General features: G+C 36.0%; 1 protein-coding gene across 1 annotated transcript; it reads right to left on the bottom strand.

Moving 5' to 3' along the window:
* Positions 1 to 1,903: 1,903 nt before the first annotated feature.
* On the bottom strand, positions 1,904 to 25,707 carry LOC140340379 (guanylyl cyclase-activating protein 2). The gene is made up of 4 exons (XM_072425531.1): positions 25,476 to 25,707; positions 8,865 to 9,014; positions 4,913 to 5,027; positions 1,904 to 4,290 (listed from the first exon to the last, which is right to left on the bottom strand). Exons 1-4 carry the CDS (start codon positions 25,674 to 25,676, stop codon positions 4,163 to 4,165), a joined length of 594 nt encoding a protein of 197 aa, XP_072281632.1. The 5' UTR covers positions 25,677 to 25,707; the 3' UTR covers positions 1,904 to 4,162.
* Positions 25,708 to 25,913: the final 206 nt, after the last annotated feature.

Here is a 25,913-nt window from a genome sequence, read left to right as displayed (position 1 = left end):
CCTAATAATGTAGCATTCACTTATTTACATGTATTTATATACATGTATTTCTTCACATTGCAGAGTCTATGTTTCACCCTGAAACATGACCTAATTAACTCTTTCATCCCTATATCACCCCAAAAACCTCAATGTCATTTACCCTTTTCAGAAGTAAGTATAATCTCCTCCTCTAAAATCATTATTCATGATTACTTCTAATTACACTCTATTTACATACTCTTATGAATCCATTTCTCAAACAGATTGACAGTCTCTGAAACTATTTAAAATTTCCACGTCTTCAGTCTCACAAATTACCTCATGGATAATAAACACCTTTAATCCTACACAATTTCAATACAGTTTACAGGTGAGTTTACCCTTCTCCTATCTTGAGATAAACAATAATGATATTGACTACAATATACATACATAATTTTTGAATATAAATTATCTAACATATCTCTTGCATGATACATAATTGAACATGACAATTTATGTGTACCTTTCATTAAATCTAATTAAGTCCTAAAGGCTTTTTCCTCACTCATACGGTTCTCTAATATATATCCCCCCTTGTTTAAAACTCTCCTTAAAAAAACTCCTGCTATGTTACACCAAATGGAAGTAAAAATAGTTTCTACAGTACCTATCACTTTCAGACCTAAAATGATAAATTATAAAATTATTTTCCTCCTCATTTTTTCATTCTCTTGGAATAGCAACCACTATAATTCAAAACCCTATTTATTCAACTTCCTTTACCAATTCGGAAATACTATATACTTTTCAATATATTTGAAACCCATAAATCCTTTCATAAACAAAATAGGTTTCATTTATGCTGATGTGTTGTTTCATATTGTATAAACATATTCTTGCAGATAAGCAAATAAGATTAATGTTTAGTGCTCATAAATATATGATTCTAATTTCAGTATTCATAGGATGCTCCATATTTGTTAAGCAAATATAATATCTTGAGTGCATTGTATATATTCTTACCTATTGTCTTGAAAATGTATGATCATTTCAAAAACCAGTATTACCGTTAGTTTTGTCAAAATTATGAGTTATGAATAAGTAATTGTTGTATTTCTAATTATTATAGTGTGGGTCTGCTGGCCTTAAAAACTCCCCTGATGAAGCCTTCTTAGGCGAAACGCGTGGGGATGAGACTGGCTATTTGAGACGACCCCGATCGTTCATACAAGTCTGTGAACAATTTCAACCACCTCACATCAATGTATTGTACTATGTGAAATAGCTACTTGTCATGTTTTTATATCATGGGCTACCCATAAATAATTTTAAATTATATCTTTGAATTGAACTAATAAATAATTATGTTTTTATGGGTATTTATCTTCCTTTTGTGCCTAAAAAAGCCTTCTTTTTCTCTACGTCTTTCACTTCATCCTATGATTGATCTGAATTCGCTTTAATCCTCCTGGGTAAAGCCTAGCAGATTATAATATAAGTAACTATATAATGTATGTAGGTATTATAATATGAAGTTTATTATATGTTATTTACCTGCTTATTTAGCTGATCCTCTGGCATTAGTGTTTTCTAAATTAACTGTATACCAATAAAGAGGAAAGTCAGAAGCACTTATATAAGCACTTGTTTCAGACCAGTAACTTAAATCAGTAAAGCAAGTGTGATGTCAGCCAGACAACTAGAATTATGAGAAGTAGAAATCAGCAAATTACACTAATGAAAGTTCATTTAGGAACTCATTACTACTCTAATTAAAGTGGAACTAAATCCTACCATTTAAAAAATGTGACCAGACAGGTCCTTTATTGCAGAAGGGACAAAAAATGTCCTTTCTGCAAAAAGAAAATGTACCTACCTGACTGCATTTTTTTAAATACACTCACCTGTGTCCATTCCTCCATGGGTACTACCATCTTCTTCTGCTCCTCTGCCAGGTTGCCTATCTTTGGTCATCTTGGTTGTGCCAGGATGATGTAACGCCCGCACATGCATGCAAATTCATTCTGTCCCACCTGCCCCAGGGGATGCCATCATACCTGGCATATCCTGGCATCATCATTAAAACAAAGATAACGAATATGCAGGTGAGCCTGTCATCATCTGTCCCTTCTGCAATAAAAATAATACCTGATCACAAATTTTCTTTGTAGAACCGTAGTTCTGCTTTAAAGCTGGTCATACAAATTGAACATCACACATATGTCCTGACATTTATTAATCTAGTGATCTCCCTAAATTGTAAATTCTTTGGGGCAGGGTCCTCTCCTCCTCCTGTGTCACTGTCTGTATCTGTCTGTCATTTAAAACCCCAGTTTAATGTACAGCACTGCATAATATGTTGGCTCCATATAAATCCTCTTTATGAATATTAATATTAGTATTAATATTAGTTTCTTATTTACTTTTTAAATAACTGGGTCTTTTTGCATTACTGTTATAAAGCTGAAGTTGTAAAGGATTTTTTTAGAAAAAAAATGGGATTAGATATTTTCTTTATTTCTGTACAAGAGATCAAAGAACAGTATACAGTTTGCAACATAATAAAGTTATAATGTTATGCTTCAACTAACAATAAACCCTAGACTTATCATCTGCTCACATTTATATTAGTGATTCATAAACTGAATTACTATAATCCACTAACCAGCCAACAAATTGGATGACTGTGCTGTAACCTGCAGCACCTATTTATCACTTGAAGTAAAATATGGCTGTCGGCTGAAACATTCCCAGTTGTATGGTGAATTTTTTCCTGGTATTAATGTCATTATACAGAGGCAGTATGAATACTGCAGGTGGTTATCATACTGTGTTAACCAGATAAAGTGAAGATCAGTAAAGAATGTAGACATTTTAATGCATAAAGGATAGTTTTAAAAAAGATTTACAAACAGTAATTGGTACTAATAATAAATGTACCCAAGTCAATGGGTAACTTAGGCTATGGACAAATTTCAGACTACTGTCACTTTCATGATCATTTCCAGTGGCAGATGAACAAATGACGACTGTTTGTCTCAGGGGACAATTGTCTAACGTGTACCCAGCCTAAAATTATGTTCCTAACAAGAAGAGATAATTGATAAATATTGGCTGTATTTTATAATACACATATGTGCATGGATATGCCTCAGGGACCCTTGTATGGAAGTAACATACTGTATGTAACTTATGCAAGAAAAATTATCTACAATAAATGTATCTGCAGAGCTTATCATAGGTAACAATATAATGCACATCTTTATGTTTTTAAGGTACAATTTTGGAGGACCCCCAAAGTGATATGTGTCTGTGAAGGTCTCCATTCAATAGTTTTATATTGCCATACACACATCCCCATAGATTTTCTATCAGTTAAGTTGACTGTAAACCATGCTCAGTGTGATACCACTGCTCGGCATAAACATAATCAGCATAAATCACAATTACAGAAGAGAACAGGCGACAGATTAACCTTGTGTTTTCTTGAGAAGACTTACATACTAATTTTCCAAATGTTGTCATTTTCTAGTTGGTGACTGGACCCACATGTGTTATAATTATTGGGTGGTCTTTTTAGTCATGTCTCTTTAACACATATAACTTTCCATCCAACCCTTAAATAACCCACTCAGCTGCATAGTTTGACAAACAACCTTTAAACCACTTCAGCAATCATCTCCAGTAATACATTTGTCAGTAATGAAATAAAATAATGTTTATGGGTCAAGACCACTTATAAATTACATGCAAAATAACTGTATCATTAGTATTGTTTTGATATTCAGGCATAAAATGTACAAATTGAAAAGCAGTTGCTTGCAACAGTGAGGAATAGCAGAAACTCCTCAGGGAGGTTATACCCCAACCTAGACTGTAGCGCCAATGGATGAATTATTTTGAGATGGCAGTACCCATCAGCAGCCCACATTATCTAGATTTGGCTACACATAGAAATGATGTATCCCATCATGTATTGTCATGTATTGAGCAGAAATGTGGGAAAACATGGGCATCTGCAAACTCCTAGCAGCAGTTGTGAATCAGAAAAAAATATAATCATTTCTGATTAAGAATCCACTCTACTGGTCCCAGTCAAAGTGAATGTCTGCTTTCAAAGCTTTAACTGCCCATCCCTTACAAGATCCATTCTTAATGGAAACCTTCCGGTCTCTTGAAGTACTTGTTCCTTTCTTAATTAAAACAAAGCACTCTTCCTTCTTTGCTCATTGATCCAGCTACCAGGACTGACATCCATCTGGAGCATTTTCATCACCCACTTGTCCTTGCGAGCCCCATCTATAAACTCGTCCAAAGATAACTGACCTGAAAATAAAGTAAATAAAAACATAAACTACAAGAGCAAATTAAAACATCATGAGCAACAAATTTAAAAAAAGATTTATAACAGGACTATTGTTATTCTCAGCCAATTAGAAGAAACTAGAGTAGTTATTTTTTTCTATACATTCATCTAAATTTACTGCTGTCATTGCTTAAGTTTGAATGATTTGCCCCCACTATTTGATTATTGACCATAATCATAAAAATAAAAGAAAAATAAATGTTACAGCTGTAAACAGGAATTGAGGACAAACCTTTCAGAGAGAAAACCTACTTCAGTGAATGCAGCATTTATTATAGCTTGGGAGAGATTTCTTCACCCCTCCCCTTATAGCTCTGATAAAAAAAAGTAAAAGAAAATTTACCCAATGTTGATCTAGATAGCAAAAAAACAAAGGGTTTTGGTTGGCGGTCCATTTTCACAGTACCTGCCGGTTCCCACAATAAACTTACTGACTCTTGATTGATCAACTCTACTGTCATTTTTTACCTTTACCACCTAAAATGACCAGGTTGCAGTCAAATATTTTAAAAACTCATAAACTAGTCTACTGTTGTATCCTATTTATTGTATTCAGACTGCTATATTTGCTAATAAATATACCATCTCCATTCTCATCCACCAGCTGGAATATCCGGTCTACCACTTCTTCTGGGGATAGCAGGGGAATTCGATCATCCTGACCTTGCCGACAAACTTTCTTTAGATTGTAGATGGACTGGAAACAAAAATGAACTGAATTAGAGATGTAATATATTTTTCTAATACATTTTGTTACCCAATCTTAGTATTTATTTTGATCTATCATATTTTGCATATAATTTTACTATATGTATTTGCCATAATAATAATAATACATTTAACAGTAGTGATCCAGGGTCAAATATACTTTTTGTAAGTTGTTGCACAGGCACAGTAATTAACAATGATTTATGTAGCATGCTAACTAAGTGGCTAGCATGTGGTCTTGCAATGCTAGAGTCCAAGGTTTAAGTCTTGGCCAGGACACTGCATTAAAGTAAAGGGAAACTTTTGTGTCCTTAGCCAGGACACTATATTGAATTAAAGGGGAACTTTTATGAAAAACAAATAACCTTTACCAATGACAAGCTCTCAATTTGTCCACAAACCTTTCTGGCTTCCCTTTTCCATTCTGGTGCTTGCTGTTACGCCCAGCGTTTCTATATTCGTTTTTAATTCTTCTAAGTTCCTGTCTCGCCACCAAAACTCACACTGCCCAGGTGCGAGATCAGGTGACATGTCTTCCTGAAAATGTAAAAAAAGAAAGAGCCAATCTCATTGCGCATGAGATCAAGCACTTTTTTCTTTATGTTATAGAAAAGCCTCTGAGAATGCATGCCCAATCTCTAACATATGCAGAAGGAGCAGCCCACAGCCTTCTGGGATTTGTGAGTATACCGGAAAGCAGCAGCTTTCCTCTTCACTCTTTACCACCAAGCAGGAAGGGGAAAAAGACAAAAAACACATTTCTATTAACCTCCCTAGCGGTTCATTTCTTTCCGGTTTTATATGTCTAAAAGCAGTACATTGTTTTTCATGAACATTTATTTTACAGTATAATAGGTTTGAAACACAAAATCATTTAAAAACAATAAATTGAATTACTTAAAAAATCTATATATTAAAAAGAAATTAATTAAAAAAAAAATACATAATTTACATATTTTACGTACTGCTTTTACACATAACAATCCAATGAATTGCATTCAATACAGGGAACTCCCCCGGTGACTCATCGGAGCAGAAGCAGGAAAAAGAAAAAAGACGGAGATCGCAGCGCTGGGGGGCGCTGGACCCCAGCGGATTAGGTAAGCGCTCTATTTACTAACCTTCCTTAGGTGTCCCAACCCCGAGAGTGGCTCGGAGTTACCACTTGTCGCAACTTTTTTCTACCCTGAGTCACTCTCAGGGTTACCGCTACGGAGGTTAAAAAAAGGGATAGCTACCCTTTAACCTCCCTAGCGGTTCATTTCTTTCCAGTTTTATATGTCTAAAAGCGGTACATTGTTTTTCATGAAAAATTATTTTACAGTATAGTATAATAGTATGAGTATAATATAGTTTGAAACACAAAATCATGTAAAAACAATAAATTGAATAAATTAAAAAATGTATATATTTTAAAAAAAAGTTTTAATTTTCTTAAATTTAAAAAAAAAAAATACACACTATAATCATACTATTATATTTACTGTAAAATAAATGTTCTTGAAAACAATGTACTGCTTTTACACATAAAAATCCAATGTATTGCATTCAATACAGTTATTTTGTATTGAATGCAATACAAATGGATTTTGAATTCCCCACCCTGCCCGGCCGGGACGTACACACGCACCGACATCACCGGGAACTCCCCGGTGACTCATCCAATGCAAAAGCAGGAAGAAGAAAAAAGACAGAGATTGCGGCGCTGGATGGCGCGGGATGCCGGCGCTCTATTTACTAACCTTCCCATAGGTTAACATACCCCAAGTGTGACTCGGGGTTACCACTTTTAGCAACTTTTTTCTACCCCGAGCCGTACACAGGGTTACCTCTATGGAGGTTAATATATTGTTTAATATGTGGTGATAGGGCTGTTTAAATATGTTACAGACATATGAGAATGGTAGGGATATTAGATTGTCTGCTCATCTGAAAGACAGGCAGTGATAAGACTCTTTAAAGAGCTCAAGAAGATTGTAGTGCAATTAAAATGCAATAATACATTGTATGGCTGTTCATTTCCACAAGATATAAGGTAACACATACACAAAAGCAGTTTTATGTTTCTTCAAGTCCTTTAGGAAAATCATACTGGTTGCAGCTTTGTAGAAACAAGGAAAAAGACTGCCTAGAGATGCCATTGGCTTGGAGCTATACAGTATATTACTTTATTATGAGTTAGGTAATTTTTATTGTGGAGGGGAGGTTCCATGTTAAAAAAAAACACAATAAAAAATAGGAGCAAAAACCTTTTACCTAGAAATTCAACATTATGTTTCTGTTACTTAATTGTCTACATTTTTAAACTCCAGATTGACTACAGAACGTACTTTGTCCAATTAAAGTTTAATAATTTAATTTATAACTAAATAAGATTACTGATCCTGGCCAGCTGTATAGAGGCAAATCCATCAGTCATGGTAAACAGTGGTGTGAAGTAATCACATTGTAATTGGAATTGGAATAAAGGCTGGTAACCTTCACATTAAGTGTTGGTAAAAGGGTAAACACAATGTCATCCTATTTCCTAAGCCTTGCCGATTTTGCTGGGTGAACAGCTTCTATGCCATTAACAAATGAATACTGTTGACTGAAATACTAGCAGTTAATAGAAAGACTGCAAAGGGCACATTCATTAGGGAAACTGAGGCTGTAATTATGGAAAATATTTCAATACATGGGTGAAGGGACAATAAGAACAATGCAAGTCATTGGCAACATGGGGTAATGGGTCCCTTACAGATACATTCAGCTACTTGAGCGAGCCCCAAAAGTTGAGGTGTTGAGGCAAGTCCCAACTGCGGTCCTCAAACTAGTGTTTGGTCTATCTTTTGCACCTCACTATCTGCCCAGAGCTTTGATTGGCAGCCTCAATGGCCAAAAGAATCAAGAGAGGAACAGGGCCCATTACTGACTTCAAGAATGAAGTAAACTACAGCTTCCAGGGGGCAGTCAATTACATTTAAACTTGCTAGTGATCTATTTAAAAGGGCTTTCAAATTATAAAAGTTACTTAAAAGACAGCTCAGACATAAAATCTGATATATAAAAAGTATAGTACATTTTCTTCTGAGCAAAGGGGTGTTGAAGATGGGTACTTTTTAGGGAATCCAAGAGTTGCCCAAAGCAACTCATATAGAAGACAGCAGGAGGTCAGAAAGGTCAGAATAACTCAGAAGGAGAACCAAGACGAATCTTAAATGTTAAATTTTCTATTTGCTTATCTAGCCAAGCTTTTAATACTACAATTTAACAGAACTAAAGCTACTAAAAAAAATCTTATATTTAATTAGCAAATGGATAGATTCAAAGTTGTATCAATAGTTTACACACAGATAAATTTAGAGTGTTAAAAATCTTTATAATGTAATTTAAATACAAATATATTATATTCATTAGCATCAACACAAAGGTGAGGTGGTCTTTTTTAAGTAAGGGGTCACTTGGTTAATTTGGGGCATCACCATTCTAGGTTTCATTGACAAGAACTCTTATGGTAGGTACTGTTTTTTTAATGGAAAGGACAAATAACCGTTGCTTTTTCAAATTTGCTCCTATATTATTTTACAATAAATCTAAGTTTTAGATGATGTGACCTGCACTGTTGTCAATCCAGGACAAGAATTCATATCATCAGAGTGGGACTTGCCTATTTTTACAAAGGTGCTTCAGATTGGTATAAACAGGGAAAAGTAGAGAGAAGGAGAAAGTTTTCAAAGTTTTTAACTTTCATTATCGGATATAATAAATGCATGTATAGCTATACATATATATTATATATATACTTACAAATATAAGTAAATTCAGTTAAATTTGTACAGCTTACCTCAACTATCTCTAGGAGCTCAGTTTTGTCTATGCAGCCATTTCCATCTCTGTCGTAAACCTTGAAAGTCCACTTCAATTTGTGTTCAAGTTTTCCTCGCAAAACTAAATTTAGAGCTGCAACATATTCCAAAAAATCTATGGTATTGTCCTGTAAATGACAAACAAGGTTTTCATATACTTTGCATAAACTGCTTAAAAAATTTGGTTTGTACATTGCAAAAACCTACCTCTCATGGCCAGTCTATTGAGCTAAGCCATGGCACTTGATTTGTAGTTTAGACATTGATTGACAATTTTCCAGTCCATAGTTAAAAATTATTTGCTGTGCTTTAGATCTAATGGTGACATTCAATGGTAGAGATATCCCAAAGTATAATTCATAGAGGAAGAAAAGCACCTCAGATTTGTTGTAGGGGATTTTTAAAGTCATAATAAAACTATCTCTATGTACTTTTGCTACAAGCTACGTCACTTTTATTAGTATTTATTATTTGTCAAATAGCTTCAGTTAATGGTTGGGAGATACCTACCATCCACCAGCTAAATTTTTATTTGGGGAACACAATATGAAACCTGTTCTATTTGGCAATACATTAAATGAATGAAGAATAAAGCTCTCCATCTGAAGACACATGTGATATGTGAATGCTTCATCTTACCATCTTCTGTGAAGATATGCAGATTGATGGAGCTCAGAATTATTCCAGAATACCTGTTAAGCACAACATAAGTGTGTGCACCAGAAAATGTCAGCACAGTTTAGATCAAGTGGAATCTGAATAAAACAAGGAGCCTGGACCGAATTCTCATATACTGCCTCAACATAATCAGATTCTTATTTGATCCTTTTACACCTAGGAAGGTCGGCAGATACAATTCAGCAACCAGCTGCTAAAAACAGATGATGAGACTTCACAGATACAATAAAATATTCTTTGATCTTCTTACAATACTACCTTTGCATTAAGATGTATACCATCTGTAGAAGACAAACTGTAGGCAGTTAAGAAGGGGCTGTATCAGCGCCCACACTTTTGGGAAAAAAATACTTTACTGCATTAGTCATAAGATTTGTCTAAAACTGCTAAAATGCTAAACTGCTAAATTAAATTAATTGCTGTTGATTGTTTTGTAAATGGTTTAACGTATTGATTAAGTATATGCATAGACTAACTCCCAATTTAACAAGCCACCTAAGCTCAGTCTGCATTCCCCATAGACATCGCCTGTCCCTTCTGCAATAAAGGATCTGCTTGGTCGCAATTTTAAAAATTTTTTAGCTATGGTTACAGTTTACAATGCATTATCTTAAGGAAGTCTATTCATTTATGGGCTTTTTTTCACTTCCTGTACTGGTGAGAGTACCAGACAGAAAATGAAGGAATTTCTCCAATGAAGCCTTCAACACAGAAGGTCTTTCCCACTCTTTGCCGAAAAAAAAAAGTTTTGGATCTATTCCCTTTTAGATACTCTTTTTTTTTCAACCCTTGCAACGTAATGCTAATTTCAGCCAATAGATGTCAGTCTTATTGAGGTGTTTCCAACACACTGATGCTGCATGAGGGCAGGTGAGGTTCTGTGTGGGAGTTATGTAACTAGGGAGTGTCTGAAGGAAGTAAAAGTACAGAATTATAAATGTTCACAAATAATTTTAATGTGTGTGGATATATTGCATTATTGTTAAAATTCAGCAAATTTTTGGGAGGTAAAAAAAAAAAAAACTATAGTATTTTAGTATTTTTAAGATAAAATTATGTGCCTGGCGTTACTCACCTGTCCTCATTCTCTTGCAGGGAGCCTTAATCTTCTTTTTTATTCTCTTCCTCTTTGGGATCTTCAGTCACTTCATTGGCCAGTCAGTTGATGTAATGCACAGGAATTCATTTGTTCATAACACGTGCAGAGGTGATAGTGACAAAGTATGCACAGCTCAGCTTTATCGCCAGAAAATCAGAGCAATCAGGCAGGTGGGAGAGATTATTGCAGAAGGAATATCACCTGTCCCTTTCTGCAATGATGATCTGATCCTCAAAAGTGGAACTTTTTAGTTAGTCTTATTTAGCAGACAATTACAGCATCCTGTTCATGATACTAGACCAGGGGTCTGCAACCTGCGGCTCTGGAGCCGCATGCGGCTCTTCAGCCTCCTTGTTGTGGCTCCCTTCGGCTGCCGCGGGGAGATCTCTGATGGGGGATCCCCTTCCTCCCAAGACACTGCGGAGGAGGGGGATTCCCTATCCGGTGTTCTAATGAAAAAAATCTACCAGTGAAATAAATCTACCACGGGGCGTGTACAAATGGGTGTGTACAATGACATCCCCCTCCTTTGAACCCCAATTCCTCTGGAATGGAGAGATGTACAAAACCAAAAATGTAGGTGCAAGTGGGGGACACCTGTGACTAACACCCCCTAAAATTTAATTGTTAGGCTATCATCAGAACATAAAGAACTCTGCCCATCAAAAAAATCTACCATTACACATTGCTAGAGGCTTCAGAACCCCAATTTCTCTGGAACAGGAAGGGGGTACAGGTGAACAAAATTAGAGGTGCAAGTGGGGGACACCTGTGGCTAACACCTCCTAAAAACTCCACCCATCAAAAAACCCCTACCCTGTTACACATTGTTGGAGGCTTCTAGCACCTAAACCCCAATTTATCTGGAAACGGGGGTACAGGTGAAAAAAATTTGAGGTGCAAGTACGGAACACCTGTGGCTAACACCTCCTAAAAATTCATAAAAACTCTGCCTATCAAAAAAATCTACCCTGTTACACATTGCTGGAAGCATCTAGCATCTGAACCCCTCTTTGTCTGGAACGGGGGGGAGGCGGTACAGGTGACCAAAATAGAGGTACAAGTGGGGGACACTTTTGGCTAACACCACCTACAATTGAATCGCTAAGGCATCGTCAGAAAATAAAGAACTCTGCCCATCAAAATAATCTACCCTGTTACACATTGCTGGAGGCTTCTAGCACCTGAACCTCAATTACTCAAGATTGGGGGGTACAGGTGAACAAAATTAAAGCTGCAAATGAGGGACACCTGTGGCTAACACCCCTTAAAAAATTTCATCGCTAAGGCATCGTCAGAACATAAAGAACTCTGCCCATCAAAAAAATCTACCCTGTTACGTTAGAAGCCTCCAGCTTCTAATGTAACAGGATGATATGATAGAAGCTGGAGGCTTCTAGGGGCATAGTTCACTGTTTAATTTATTTCAAAGTAGGCCTACATACATGCACACTTGTTGTAACAGGTAAAATTAAAAAAATATTAAAACTTTTAAAAGTTTATAAACTGTGTTATGTTTTGCGGCTCCAGACTATTTTTCTTTAGTGGAAGAGGAGGCAAAATGGCTCTTTTGATAGTAAAGGTTGCTGACCCCTGTACTAGACTGACAGCTCTGTGCAAAGTAATAGTGATTGCACTAGCTATATGGCTAATTGCTGCTCTGTGGAGGGCCACAGGACAGTAATATCAAGATAGTTTTGAATTATCTGTATTACCTGCATGTAAAAGTACAGTACATTTAATCATTTTGTAAGTTAAGAACTTTCATAAAGATGTGAGATTTCCTTCCAGTTATACTCCAAGTGCTGGGCCATGTTGGAGTTGTATAAATGCAGCCTTGAGGCAGTAGGATGACATAAGCTCAGCTTTTTTTCTCTAATCATCTTCAACATGGGAAATAAAAAATGCACGGTCCTGGTGGATCCACGGACGATGGATGACGAATGGAAGTTAAGGGAGAGAGAGCTCAGCAGGGTGCCGCGCCGTCATTCTCCCCCCTCCCCTCTCCATAGAGCAGAACGGTGCTGTATTTTCAGCACTCATTCATGCATCTTGCAGTCGTTAGTCGTTGGAAAGGATCATGAAAGATCCTTTCCAACGACAATGATTGCACATGTGTACATACCCTTCTACGATAGATAGCAATCAATTCACTGTTATCTACTTGAAATACTACAAAATATTATTACCAGTAACTTTACCATCCCATCTGAATAAATATTGACCATATTGACTAGTTGCAGTTAGCTGTTACTTATCTGTGACCTGGGATTTTTTCCTGTCCAGCTACAAGACCTACAATACAAATTAATTTTATGTATTTTATATTGTACCATTCTCATTGGCTTAGAATTAAAATGTAGACACCCTTGGTCCTTTTTATGGTGCTCATCCCCTTTCCCCCTCCCAACTTTTTTGGAATCTGCTCCAAACAAACAGCTCAATACCTAAAGCAATATACTACCATCAAACTGGGGAGTATTTAAATTAATGAAACAATGAACTGAAGCCACATTGGGTGCAGCCACACAGTTACCATCTGCAGTAAATCAGCGAACTCCAACTGTGCAACTTTCTGAAAAAACACCAGACCCTTGATAGTTTACATATCACTGATGATTACTTCAAACACAGCTTTTAAAAAAATATTAATAAAACAGAAGCAAATCATTGTCCTTTGTTCTATATTGCTCTCTATGTGAGAATTCAGTAAAGAATATGATATTGTACTCTGAAACGAAGACACAGCAAGTGTGTGCATGCACATTTCTATATCTACAATATCTTTACTTCACCTAAAAATAGGTGCATGCCTCAAGGAATGTCTGACTAGAAATCACGGGTTTGCACATTTATGTGTTTCATGTTGGCTTTGTTTTTCTGCAGGTGGCTTTTGTACTGACCTTGGTGCAAGATGACCAAGCATTTTCGGCCAGGGCAAAGTAGGTACAGATTAGAAAGGCTTAATTTAGTGTTACAGGTGAAGGTGAAGCCTGAAAATAAAGGACTGAGGTTAGGGTTATATAAAGTATATACAGTATTTATATCTTTGTATTTCTAAATCAAATTTCATTTTTAACATTTTCTTATATTAACCTGTGCTCCCTCCCTGGCTTTTGTGTTTTAAATATATTGTGATTTTACCAAGTCTAGTCCTGGACAGAGGGACTGATCTGAGTCATGGAGCAAGACACATTACCTTCAATGGCTGTAAGTGGCCACATAGTTGGAACAATTGGCCAACAGAAGCACTAACTGAAAAATGGTTTGTTCTTAACAAAAGCTTTCCCGTAGTGCCCTGGTTCATGGTTACCCAAACTAGTACATACATTCAACAGTGCATGTGTTGTAGAAAACCAAACATGTAAGGAGCCATCATTGCAGAGACACTAATTCCCTGCCTTTGTATTGGTGATTGCACTGACTTGAAAATGGACCAGACTTTTTAGCAGCATAGACTGAAAGGGCCCATTTTTAAATCGATTATTTTTTGCATCCTATTGGCCATATCTGAGGTACTTGTACAAGGTGGTTACCTGCAAATTTTACACTATTGGTGGCAATGGTGGACATAGTAAACAGTGGGCCCCTGAGAGAGACCCTTTTGACTGTTCAGGGGTTGGGGCCTTCGTACAGCAGCCACTTTGCACCTTCCTATGTTCCTTTTAATATGGAACAGGAAACACTGTACTAGTCTACCTTTAAGTGACCAGTAGAGGAGCAAGTAAGCCAACCATTTTTGATGCTGACAGATTTCTAATTGATTTCATGTTATATGCTCCACACATACCCTATAAAAAGCATATGTGTGCCATGTCAGCCAAGTTAGCACTGTGTACTAATATTATAATAGTTAGCTCACTGCTGGTGATAAGAAAAAAAACTGAAATGATTTACAGTAATTTACTGTTCTGAGGACACTATTAAACATTTTAAAATAGTAGCATGCTTTTTGTATTGTGCGACATGTTTCAGGAGTAATTATTGTTGCTGTTGTTGTAACCCCTACAAAAAATTAATTATATAAATTAGTTTGCATCTTTTTGCACTTTTGGAGTTTGTACAGTTTTAAACAGAGGAGATTTCTTTTTATTAGACATGTTGAAGTAGCACTCAGTGTTATTCTGAAGGTCCAAAAAGTAGTGCACAAAAGAACACAAATAAGTGTGCAATTATTATCACCAATATTTGTACAGTTCTAAACATGGGAATGCTTTACTTTATTGGATGTTTTATATTTCTACAATTTTAAGGTGGGGGTGCTGTGTCATTGTGTATTATACATAACCTGGTTAAAAAAGGGGACTTGCTTTCTATCATACTACATTCTATTACAAGCAAGGCATCAAAAGCATCAATTTTTTTGCCAAAGCCCTTAGAGATCTGAAACCATCTATGAACTGTGTGACCGTTCTGGGCAGCTAATCATTTGGCCCGAGACATAGCATTCCGATTCCAACGGCATTACCCCAAATTTTATAATCTGGCTTTAAAATCCACACCAGGAATCCCATCATGTTTGCTATCTGATTGCATTAATTGCTATTTGAGTGATGGCAATTTGCCTTCCCTAAAACTAGAAATAATACTTTAGGAAAGACCTCTTTTTGAAACAGAACTCCACTTCACACTTTCACAAATGAAACCTGGTAAAAACTCAGGACAAGCTGCATTATAAATATTTTACTCATGTTTTTGCAAATCCATTGTTGACAGCATTAAATAATCTTTCCAAGGATCCAAGCTATTTCCCCAACTTTTCTGGAGGCACATATATCAGTAATTCTGCAACCAGTAAAGGACAACTGGTTCTGTGCTAATTACCAACCTATATCACTTCTAAATGTAGACATTAATTAACTAGATAAGATACTGGCAAACAGAATTCTTCCCTTTCTTACTCAAATAAAAGGTTTAGATCAAGTGGGCTTTATGCCAGGCAGGGAAGATAACATGATAAAACCCATCAACAAGCTTTATTTGCGTGGGGGGCGGTGTGTGTTCTTATCCACAGACCCTGAGAAGGCATTTTACAGAGTGGCATGGGACTACATGTTTGGAACCCTGCAGTTCTTCTTAAGGTCATTATGTCATCACCCATCTGCTAGTTAAAGTCTATGGTACTCTTTCAGGCCTCATAAGCATATCTAATGGAATTTGCCAAGGTTCCCCCCTGCCACCCCTAATATTTGTACTGACATTAGAATCATTCCTCAGAAATCATTCTGCCTATTATCACAGGCCTTGAGATTGCAGGCAAATCCTACAACATTGCTGCGATTGCTAAAGACTTACTTTTTTCTCTCCAACCTAATCATAACACTTCCTGCCCTCTTTGGCAAATTGGAGTAGTTCCAATACTTTTTGCACTTTAAAATCAACTAGTCCAAGTCAGCTATTATGGGTATTGCCCTTCCAATACAGAAGTTGCGCCGTTTAGCCCAATCATTCCCATTCAAATGGGAGCATTCAACCTATCTGGCCATTAGACTGCCAAGCAATCTTGCATTGCTGTTTTCACCGCACTATCCTCCCCTATATAAAGCAGTTAAACAAAACCTTAGGAGGTCATCTTCACAATGTTTCTCCAGGTTTGAAAGGGCAGCTATAGTGAAAATGAACATATTACCTCTTTATATTTATTTCAGACACTGTCTATAGCAGTTCCCTCATCTTTTTTTGCACATGATGTGAACATCCCTTTCTAAATATCTTTGGGCTGGTAAATGCCTAGAAAAAGCGGTACATGCGTTACCAAACCAAAAGGAGATGGAAGGACTGGGCTTTCCAGATTTTAATCTCTATTTTCAGGCAGCATGGTTACTACAGATTTTGGAATAAAACAACCAAGGTCATTCCAAAGATTGGGTTCAAATAGAATTCTTTCTCTTCCCAGTCAATTAAGTGGATATCATATACCTCATTTACCTACCCAGCCTAAACAGCACTCTACAATTGCTACTTTGGTAATTTTTTGTAAAATTAATACTGACCAAAAGCTGGCCTCAGTTTCTGGTCTTCTAACCCTAATGGGCAATCCATTATTTCCACCAACCACTGAACATGCTTTTAAAACACTGGCCTACCAGTTTCTCTGATAGTAGAAAATTGTACATTTTCTTATATTATAATATTATAATCTTATAATATAATATTATATCTTTTAATGTAATTTTCTTATAATATTTTTATAATGGTAAATTCAGAGACAGAGCATCTCTGAGCTTGCCGGAGGCACTCAGTTCCCCCTCTGGTTGTATCTACAAATTGAATCATTTATAATTTCCCTGAGTGAGTTCAATAGCCTAGCGGACTCACAAATTTTCAAAAACTGTGTAGAGATGGCATTTCTTTATAGCTAGTTAAACAGTCTTTCTGGTGATGCCTCCCAGAGATACAGAAGTATTTGAGAAATGCCTATCTTACTAAATAACTCACTCTCTGTTGAAGAATGCTTTTATTATGGCTCATAAATGTTTTATAAGTATAAAACTTCGGGAGATCTACAAATTATTGATTGTAATTTCACACCAGTTAAGCTCCATAGGTGGATTCCTGATCAACCAGCTATGTGCTGGAAATGTTTAAAAGATAACTGTACAGAGCACATCTGGTGGCAATGCCCATTAGTGTAACCATTTTGGGACAAAGTCCTAACTAGCTTTATAATCATATTACAAGCTCAGCTACTGTATTCCCATTTACACCTCAAACATGCTTTCTATGTGTTAATGACATGTCACTCAAACATTATAAAGCCTCTTTTACTTTATACCTTCTTAATACAGCCTATTGGTTATCTCCCAGATTCTTGAAATTTGAAATGATTTTATAAAACAATGGTTTAAATGAAGTGCAGGAGGTTTTGCATCAAGTATAAAATGTTATCAAACTTGGGGCATATGGGTACTCCGCTTTGAACCTATTTAACTATGCATTTTTTGCCCAGTAAATGCTGGTATATGTAGACATTTGTTTGTTTCTATAGTAGTCTTTATAATTTTGGATTTTCCCTACAATTATTAAGATGATACCTAATTTACTTTCTTGGTAAACATACTGATTGGTCCCCCAATCCTCCTACCCTCAGTTTGTTTTTTTGATAAGCTTTTGTTTGTATTTCAAATGGAGTGGATTGAAGCTTCCCTAGATAAGGAATCTAGAGTGGAAGGTTTTTTGAAGTATGGGAACCCTTTATAGATACTTATCCCTTCCTCAGGAAACATAAAATTATACAATCTTTCCAATTGACATCCTGGCTACTTCTCAATGACCCTCCGGTGTATGTGACTCCAAATGACAAATCTACGCTTAGCCCTATTACCTAGGTCTTCTCTGTTTAGTTCTGGTAATGATCTATATACTCAAAGTCAGATGTATTATTGAATCTCTGCATGTGTAATTTTCCTTTTCCTATCTATGTTTCCATGTGATTTACCCTAATTGTGTTGATGTTGTTAGCATCTCCTCTCCTATGCCCTACCTTTTTATTATGTATATTGTACACTGTTTTGTTTATATGTTTTCCTCTAATAAAACATTTTAAATAAAAAAACATACTGATTATATTGCTTCCCTGTTTGTTTTATTTTTGTTTCCCCAATTTTTTACCTTATTGTTTAAAAAAAAAAACCAACTGCAATTTAAAACAATTTCAATTGTGCACCCTGGCAATAAAAAAAAAAAATGTTAGTCAGGCTTTTTTGTAGTTATACAAACTTACCTACCTGTCTGAATCTTTTAAAACATGTACACCATGCTGAGCATGTGCATGCATACCTCTGTGCTGGAATTAACAAACTCCTTTGCACATGCTTGGAAGTTTAAAACATCTTGATCTGGCCAGTCAAGATGTCTTAAACGTGCAAAAGTAACGTGAAGATTTTGGTGCCACTGAGGGGGTAAGGGTAGGTAAGTTTACCTCCTCTTAAACTAATGCCTATCTGTCAAATGGCAGCAGGAGTTGTATAAATACAAAGCTGCAAAGTTGCATACAAAGCTGCTCCTGTCAAAATATTGTCTGACACTGCTAAGAGGAAAAAAGATACATAGTCACATTATTAGTTTTGTATCTACCAGTACTCTGTTTCTTTCATCTGCAGATCTCCTTGAATTGTGTGATATTGGCTGAAACAAGCTGATAAGCCCATTGTTAAATATTGTTTTTTTATTGCTTTTCTATTTCTTAATTTTCCCTCTTAACTGCTTTTTCTTGGTATTTTGGCTGTTTTACTTCTATTTTTCGATCGATATTTACCCTTTTTTCTGGTTTGTTCATTTTAACCTGAGGCTTTAAAAGCCCATGTTTGAAATTCCCATGCATTTCAATGGGTTAATCTACACCAGGGCGCTTCCTTGAGGCACGTTTATAAGCGTTATCTACAACGTTGTTTGCAATGTCCAAAAAATTAAAACATGGGTAAACGCTTCCATTAATTTCAATAGGGCATTTTCCCACATTTATAAGCACTTAAAACGTAAACGCATTAAGAACACTGGAAAACACGTTAAAAAACGCGGAAAATCACAGAAAAATGCGGGAAGTCACGATAAAGATGTTTTCAAGCGTTTTAAAGGCAAGCTTTAAAATGCTAACAAAAGTGCATAAAAATGCATATTAACACAGTAGGAACATTTACATGCGTCTTTAAAAACGTTTGTGTAGACCCAGCCTAACTGGGATTAAAGCCACCACCATTTTCCTTTCTTCATCTGCCCAGTGATGACCTTCAGCCAGCCAGCCATCCATCCCTGGCACAGGCAAGGTAAGCCGGGATTGCCAGGTTTCCCTAGCAACCAAAGCTGATAGTGGATGCTCAGCTTTTTCACATATTTCCAGCAGGAATAAGCAGGCCCTTACTGCAATAACCACTGGCCTGATCCTTTATTTTGTAAAGTGGGACTTAAATACCAATTTAAATTTTTAATGTCATAACAAAAGAACAATTGAAAGCCCTTTTATTTTATTTGATATCAATTTTGCAATGCTTTGTACCAGAATCAGAATTTTAGTGTTATTTTAATCAGGCAAATTATAGACTAAAATGTACATTCCTATCCACAGTAACAAAATTATAAACTAAAAAGCCGAAATCTGAACATTTAGAAAAATGCTTTAGCAAAATATATATATGTTAACCGGCCATTATGAGCATTGAGCTGTAATATATATGCTAAGGCTTTTTTTGTAGTTAATGATTACTGTCTGATAATATTATTTATCTATTTTTTCAAGTCTTTTTTGTTGTTTCCCCCTATTTTTATCTACATTCTCTTCTATGCTATCTATATGTTTTTCTAAATATACCTTGACAGTTGTCTCACAGTATTGCTCCTCTGGGGTAAGTCTTATCTATAGTCTCCTCCATGTTTGGTTTTCGAATACATGGTAACTCATACAGAGCCAGGGGCTATAAATGGATAAGTAGATGGAAAGTTAGTAAGAGGGCTTATTTATTGTCACTTTGATTTGACACGTGCACCTTGAAAAAAGGTGAGTTGTACCCTACCAAAGTGTCAGATCTAAAGAAAAAATGATATATTTCACAATTTTTCACTGCCTAAAGATATTTATATCTGTGTGTGTGTGGTTGCATGTGTAGTTTTTGTAGTGTTAACTGGATAATAAAATAGAAAACAATATTACTTTTTACAGTAGTAAACACAGATTTTACATTGTGAATTGTCTCAGTGTGAAGTGGTAATACAAGTGTTACTGCATTGTATAGCAATGCACATTATGGGCCTGATTTATTAAAGCTCTCCAAGGTTGGAGAGGATACACTTTCATCAGTGAAGTTGGGTGATACAGCAAACCTGGAATGGATCTGGTCAAGGATTGAAAACATTTGGTAGCAAATGATTTTGAAGCAATCTATTCCAGGTTTGCCGGATCACCCAGCTTTACTGATGAAAGTGTATCATCTCCAGTCTTGGAGAGCTTTGATAAATCAGGCCCTATGTGTGATGGTGTTCTGTGGTGCCATTTAGTCTAAATGCACAACATACCACAAAACATTGTCATGTAGCATGTTGCTAAAGAATAGTACATACACCTTTTTTGTTTTCATGTGGTACACAGTAGATTCTAATGAACTAGATACCTAAGCACAATGCACGTTAATGCACTGAGCAAATTTAAATGGTTCCCTGCCTCAATATATATATATATATATATATATATATATATATATATATATATCATTTGTTGAGGTATGTTTTTTTAAGCATTTTTGATAAACTGTGCTATAGCAAACTAAGTGTGACTTAATTAGGGTTTAGCTACGTATTTACTAGTAAACACTGCAATAATTTTACTGCAATAATTAGGAGTGGGATTGACCACTAGAATGTGTTTGCATCAAATTCTGCAACTTTAAGTTTAAAAGTCTCTTGCAAGTCTATGGCCAATTTTTCCCCGAATATTTTTTTTAACCATAATGCACATCAAGACCTTTGAACTATGGCCAACTATGGCTTTTTGGATGAACCAACCCTCTCACTATAAAGGTACAGAGCTCACATATTGGCAGTGTATTGCGTGTTAAGGAAAAGATGTTTAATCTACGCAAATTAATGGGATTCTTCATGGTAAAGTCTATGAAAATGTAGAATAATCTCCATGAGGATGAAGTTTCAGCAAGTTCTAAAGATTGCTTTAAGAAAAAGCTGGATGCTTTCCTAGAAGCACAGAATATAACTGGGTAATAAACTAAAGACAACCGAGACTGTTGATCCAGGGAACATCCAATTAGCTCACAGCATCAGGAAGGAATTTTTTTCCGCTTTGGAGGAAATTGAACCAGGTTTTGTTGCCTTCCTCTGAATCAACTATGTCTATAGGGTTTTTATCTGAGTTATGTTTTTTCCCTTGCACTTGATGGCCTCACATATTTTTTTCAACCTAACTAACTATGTACCTATGTAATATCTGTCTTAGGGCATCGATAGGAACAGCTGACTGCATACAAAGAGATAAGGGTCAGTTAGGAAACTTTACTCTGATTATAATACCTAGCTCTTTAAGAGCTTTGCTGTTGTCTTGTTGCTATTTCTAGTTTTTTTTTTCTTTTATTATATTTTAGCCCATTATATTTTAGCTGTTTGTATTGTAGCAATTAGTTTAGGCTGTTGTATGTTTCAAAGAGATCTTTTTATCTACAATGTTTAGTTTGTAAAAGAAAAAAACTGTTCTTTTGTTTCAGGGGTGGTATTTTGGGGTTTTCATTTTATGTTGATAATGATTATTTTCAAATATGGGGTAAATAAAGGTCAGCATCTGATGTTGGAGCTGCCTAATTTGTTTTGTTGTTTGAAAGGTAAAAATAAAGAAAGCAGCAAACCAAAAAACCACCACAGATTTGATCACTTAGTTTAGCCACTAGCCACACATCCTCCATCCCCAAAGTATTAGGCATGGACAAGTTAGATCTATTACACTTCATTAAAACTGTCTGCTGCAGGCCAATTTTACACGGCTGTATCATAAGCAGTTTTTTAATGCTTGTAGAATGTTGCTAGTATATTTGGGCCTATAAAAAAATGTCCTGCTGTCCACTTTTACGCTGCTATAACAACTGTCTTTGATTTTTGTCTCTAATAGTTTCTCTTTTTTTATCTCTAGTAATTTTCCCTTTTGTACCCTGTTGAATCATTTGTGTTCTTTAAAGTCTTATTGAAAATTTGGTATTAGTTGGCCAGCAAGACAGTTTTGCATCAGTTCCAGTTCTTCTTGAACTACTGGCTAATTTCTAGCTACTGGTCAAAAGGGCATATTACTACTTGCAGATAAGGTGTGTGAGGCTGATAAAAACTTGTAAAAACAGCATTTCCTAAATTAATTGGATTTGAGAAACGCTTTGCCAGAGTTGCTTAGGATGTCCATGATTATCACACTGTTTCTTTAAATTACAATGAAGTTTAGGACTTCCCCCATGCCTTGTCAATGTTGCCTTCAAGCCTCCATAGGGTCTCTCCTCTGTTATGTCTCCCACAGTAATGTCCAGCTCCTCATGTCTTTTTTATGTGTACCCCATGGTAGTGTCCAGCTCCTCATGTCTTTTAAAATAGCTTGCCTAATAGCCTTACGAATAGCTATAACTTACAGATTTTGCCTCATAAAGACTTCAATAGAATTCACCATTAGGCTCAGGTTTGCTGAATTTTAAAAAGGATTTACTGCACCCTTGGCAAATTGAATCCAGGTAGATTTTCTCATATACTGTATATCCAAAGTATTTACCACACTGTTACTATTAAATACTGCAATATATAACATTTTGGTTTCTTTGTGCCTAAATTATAAGGTTTTGATAAACTGTTCAGACTAGCTGTGAGTTTAGTGCAGTTACAGCTTCTTCATGCTACTAAACTGCCTTGTCTGGTGGGATGCTACATGTAGTGTCTAACCTGCTGCAGCTGTTAAAAATGCTTAGGAGTGGCAATGTGTGATTTAGTTCCACCAACTGCTGTAAGATGTGCAAACGCTGGTTCTTTAAAAAGATGCAAAAAGTACTGTTTTATTATTACAATAAATGTTAACCCAAAACCAAAAATGTTGCATATTTGGTTCTTTTTCCTTTATTTGACAGTAACAGGGTCCGAAGAAGACAATGCCCACACACCAGGCAGTACATATATATTCATATTTTATATATTTATATATATATATATATATATATATATTATATTTTATATTTTGCATCAGTTCCAGTTCTTCTTGAACTACTGGCTAATTTCTAGCTACTGGTCAAAAGGGCATATTACTACTTGCAGATAAGGTGTGTGAGGCCGATAAAAACTTGTAAAAACAGCATTTCTTAAATTAATTGGATTTGAGAAACGCTTTGCCAGAGTTGCTTAGGATGTCCATGATTATCACACAGTTCCACTGTAATTTAACAGTTCACAGTTAAATTACAATGGAGTTTAGGACTTCCCCCATGCCTTGTCAATGTTGCCTTCAAGCCTGCATAGGGTCTCTCCTCTGTTATGTCTCCCACAGTAATGTCCAGCTCCTCATGTCTTTTTATGTGTACCCCATGGTATCGTCCAGCTCCTCATGTCTTTTTTATGTGTACCCCATGGTAGTGTCCAGCTCCTCATGTCTTTTAAAATTGCTTGCCTAATAGCCTTACGAATAGCTATAACTTACAGGTTTTGCCTCATAAAGACTTCAATAGAATTCACCATTAGGCTCAGGTTTGTTGAATTTTAAAAAGGATTTACTGCACCCTTGGCAAATTGAGTCCAGGTAGATTTTCTCATATACTGTATATCCAAAGTATTTACCACACTGTTACTATTAAATACTGCAATATATAACATTTTGGTTTCTTTGTGCTTAAATTATAAGGTTTTGATAAACTGTTCAGACTAGCTGTGAGTTTAGTGTAGTTACAGCTTCTTCATGCTACTAAACTGCCTTGTCTGATGGGATGCTACATGTAGTGTCTAACCTGCTGCAGCTGATAAAAATGCTTAGGAGTGGCAATGTGTGATTTAGTTCCACCCACTCCTGTAAGATGTGCAAACGCTGGTTCTTTAGGAAGATGCAAAAAGTACTGTTTTATTTTTACAATAAATGTTAACCCAAAACCAAAAATGTTGCATATTTGGTTCTTTTTCCTTTATTTGACAGTAACAGGGTCCGAAGGAGACAATGCCCACACACCAGGCAGTACATATATATTCATATTTTTATATATATATAAATAAATATAAATATATATATATATATATATATATTTATACGAGGGAGTGCTGAGAAGTTCCTGGCTTTGCCCCTTTCCAGATGAAATAGAAAAATGAGTGTGGAGGCATATGACAGCCTAATATCTTAGTATGTAACTGTGCAAATATCAGGTCTTTGTGATTCTTAAAACTGGAACTTTCGTAAAGATGTGATATTTCCTTCAAGGTATACTACAATTGCTGGGCCACTTTGGAGTTGTATAAATGCAGCCTTGAGACAGTAGGATGACATAAGCTCAGCTTTTTTTTCTCTAATCATTTTCAACATGGGAAATAAAAAATGCACCGTCCAGGTGGATCCAAGGACGATGGATGACGAATGGAAGTGAAAGGGGAGAGTGCAGCAGGGTGCTGCTCCATCGTTCTCCCCCCTCCCCTATCCATAGAGCAGAACGGAGCTGTATGTACAGCGCTCATTCATACATCATTGGAAAAGATTGTGAAACATCCTTTCCAACAAAAATAATTGAATGAGTGTACACAACCTTAGACTTCTCGTCCTGCTCACAATGGTTTCAACAGACAGAAAGTTGGGGGAAATATGCAACAGAAACCCAAAGAGAAATCAGTCAGACAGTGATTCTCTACTGAAGAATTATTTTCCTGTCTGCTAAAATGTTGTGAGCAGTATAGGAGCTATAGATACCTGAATAGCAGTAAAAAAGACAAGGGATTTTTTTCCATCTCTTACACTATTTAAAACTGAAACATTTGGCTCATATGGCTGTTGATTTCACATAAGCATTTAAAAAAATGGTAACTTTAAAGCCAGATTTACCATTGTTCACAGTAGGAGAGCCATTTCAGTGAAATGTTTCACAAAAAAAAATCTAGTTTTTCAAACTTATTAAGCATGTGCAATTTAGTAATGTGTTGTTGCTTCTACAAATAGAATATTACTGAAGCTTCTGTTAGGAAAGTGCCAATGGAACTTATACCTTTATGCGAGAAGGTTGAAGTGGTATCTGAACCTATACAAGTCTATCTTATGGAAAATCTAGACACAAGAAATAATATATTTAGTATAGCTATATTTCTACAGAATGCATTCAGAACTTACCCCATTTTTATCAAAGGCTCTAAACATATGTTCCACATAGTCTGCTGCCTCCTGGTTGTCCGTCACACCAAAAAAACGTTTAAATTCATGCATAAAAAGAGTTCCGCTGGGACATTCTACCACAAATTTCTTATACCACTCCTGGAGCTCTGCTACATCAATTTCCACTTTGTTGGATTCCTCACTGAGATGGTTACCCATTTTAGGAAAATCCTGCAACACAAATGTCCTCCTTTCCAGTCATACCCAGTCAGACTGTATGCAAAAACACTAAATACAATGCACTGGACAATTAAAATCGAAAAACATATCTCTTAAAAACTCCCAGGGCCAAAGCATTATTTAAAGTCATACAAAACTACTGCATGTGTGATATATGATACATCAAACCTATAGCATCACTGTAATTGCATTCAGGTGTGATATGAGGTTGGGGTG

Source organism: Pyxicephalus adspersus, chromosome 1 (genome assembly GCF_032062135.1).
Source record: "Pyxicephalus adspersus chromosome 1, UCB_Pads_2.0, whole genome shotgun sequence".
NCBI lineage: Eukaryota > Metazoa > Chordata > Amphibia > Anura > Pyxicephalidae > Pyxicephalus > Pyxicephalus adspersus.
The sequence above is the reverse complement of the archived record's forward strand: the minus strand, read 5'-3'. Positions and strand labels throughout refer to the sequence as shown.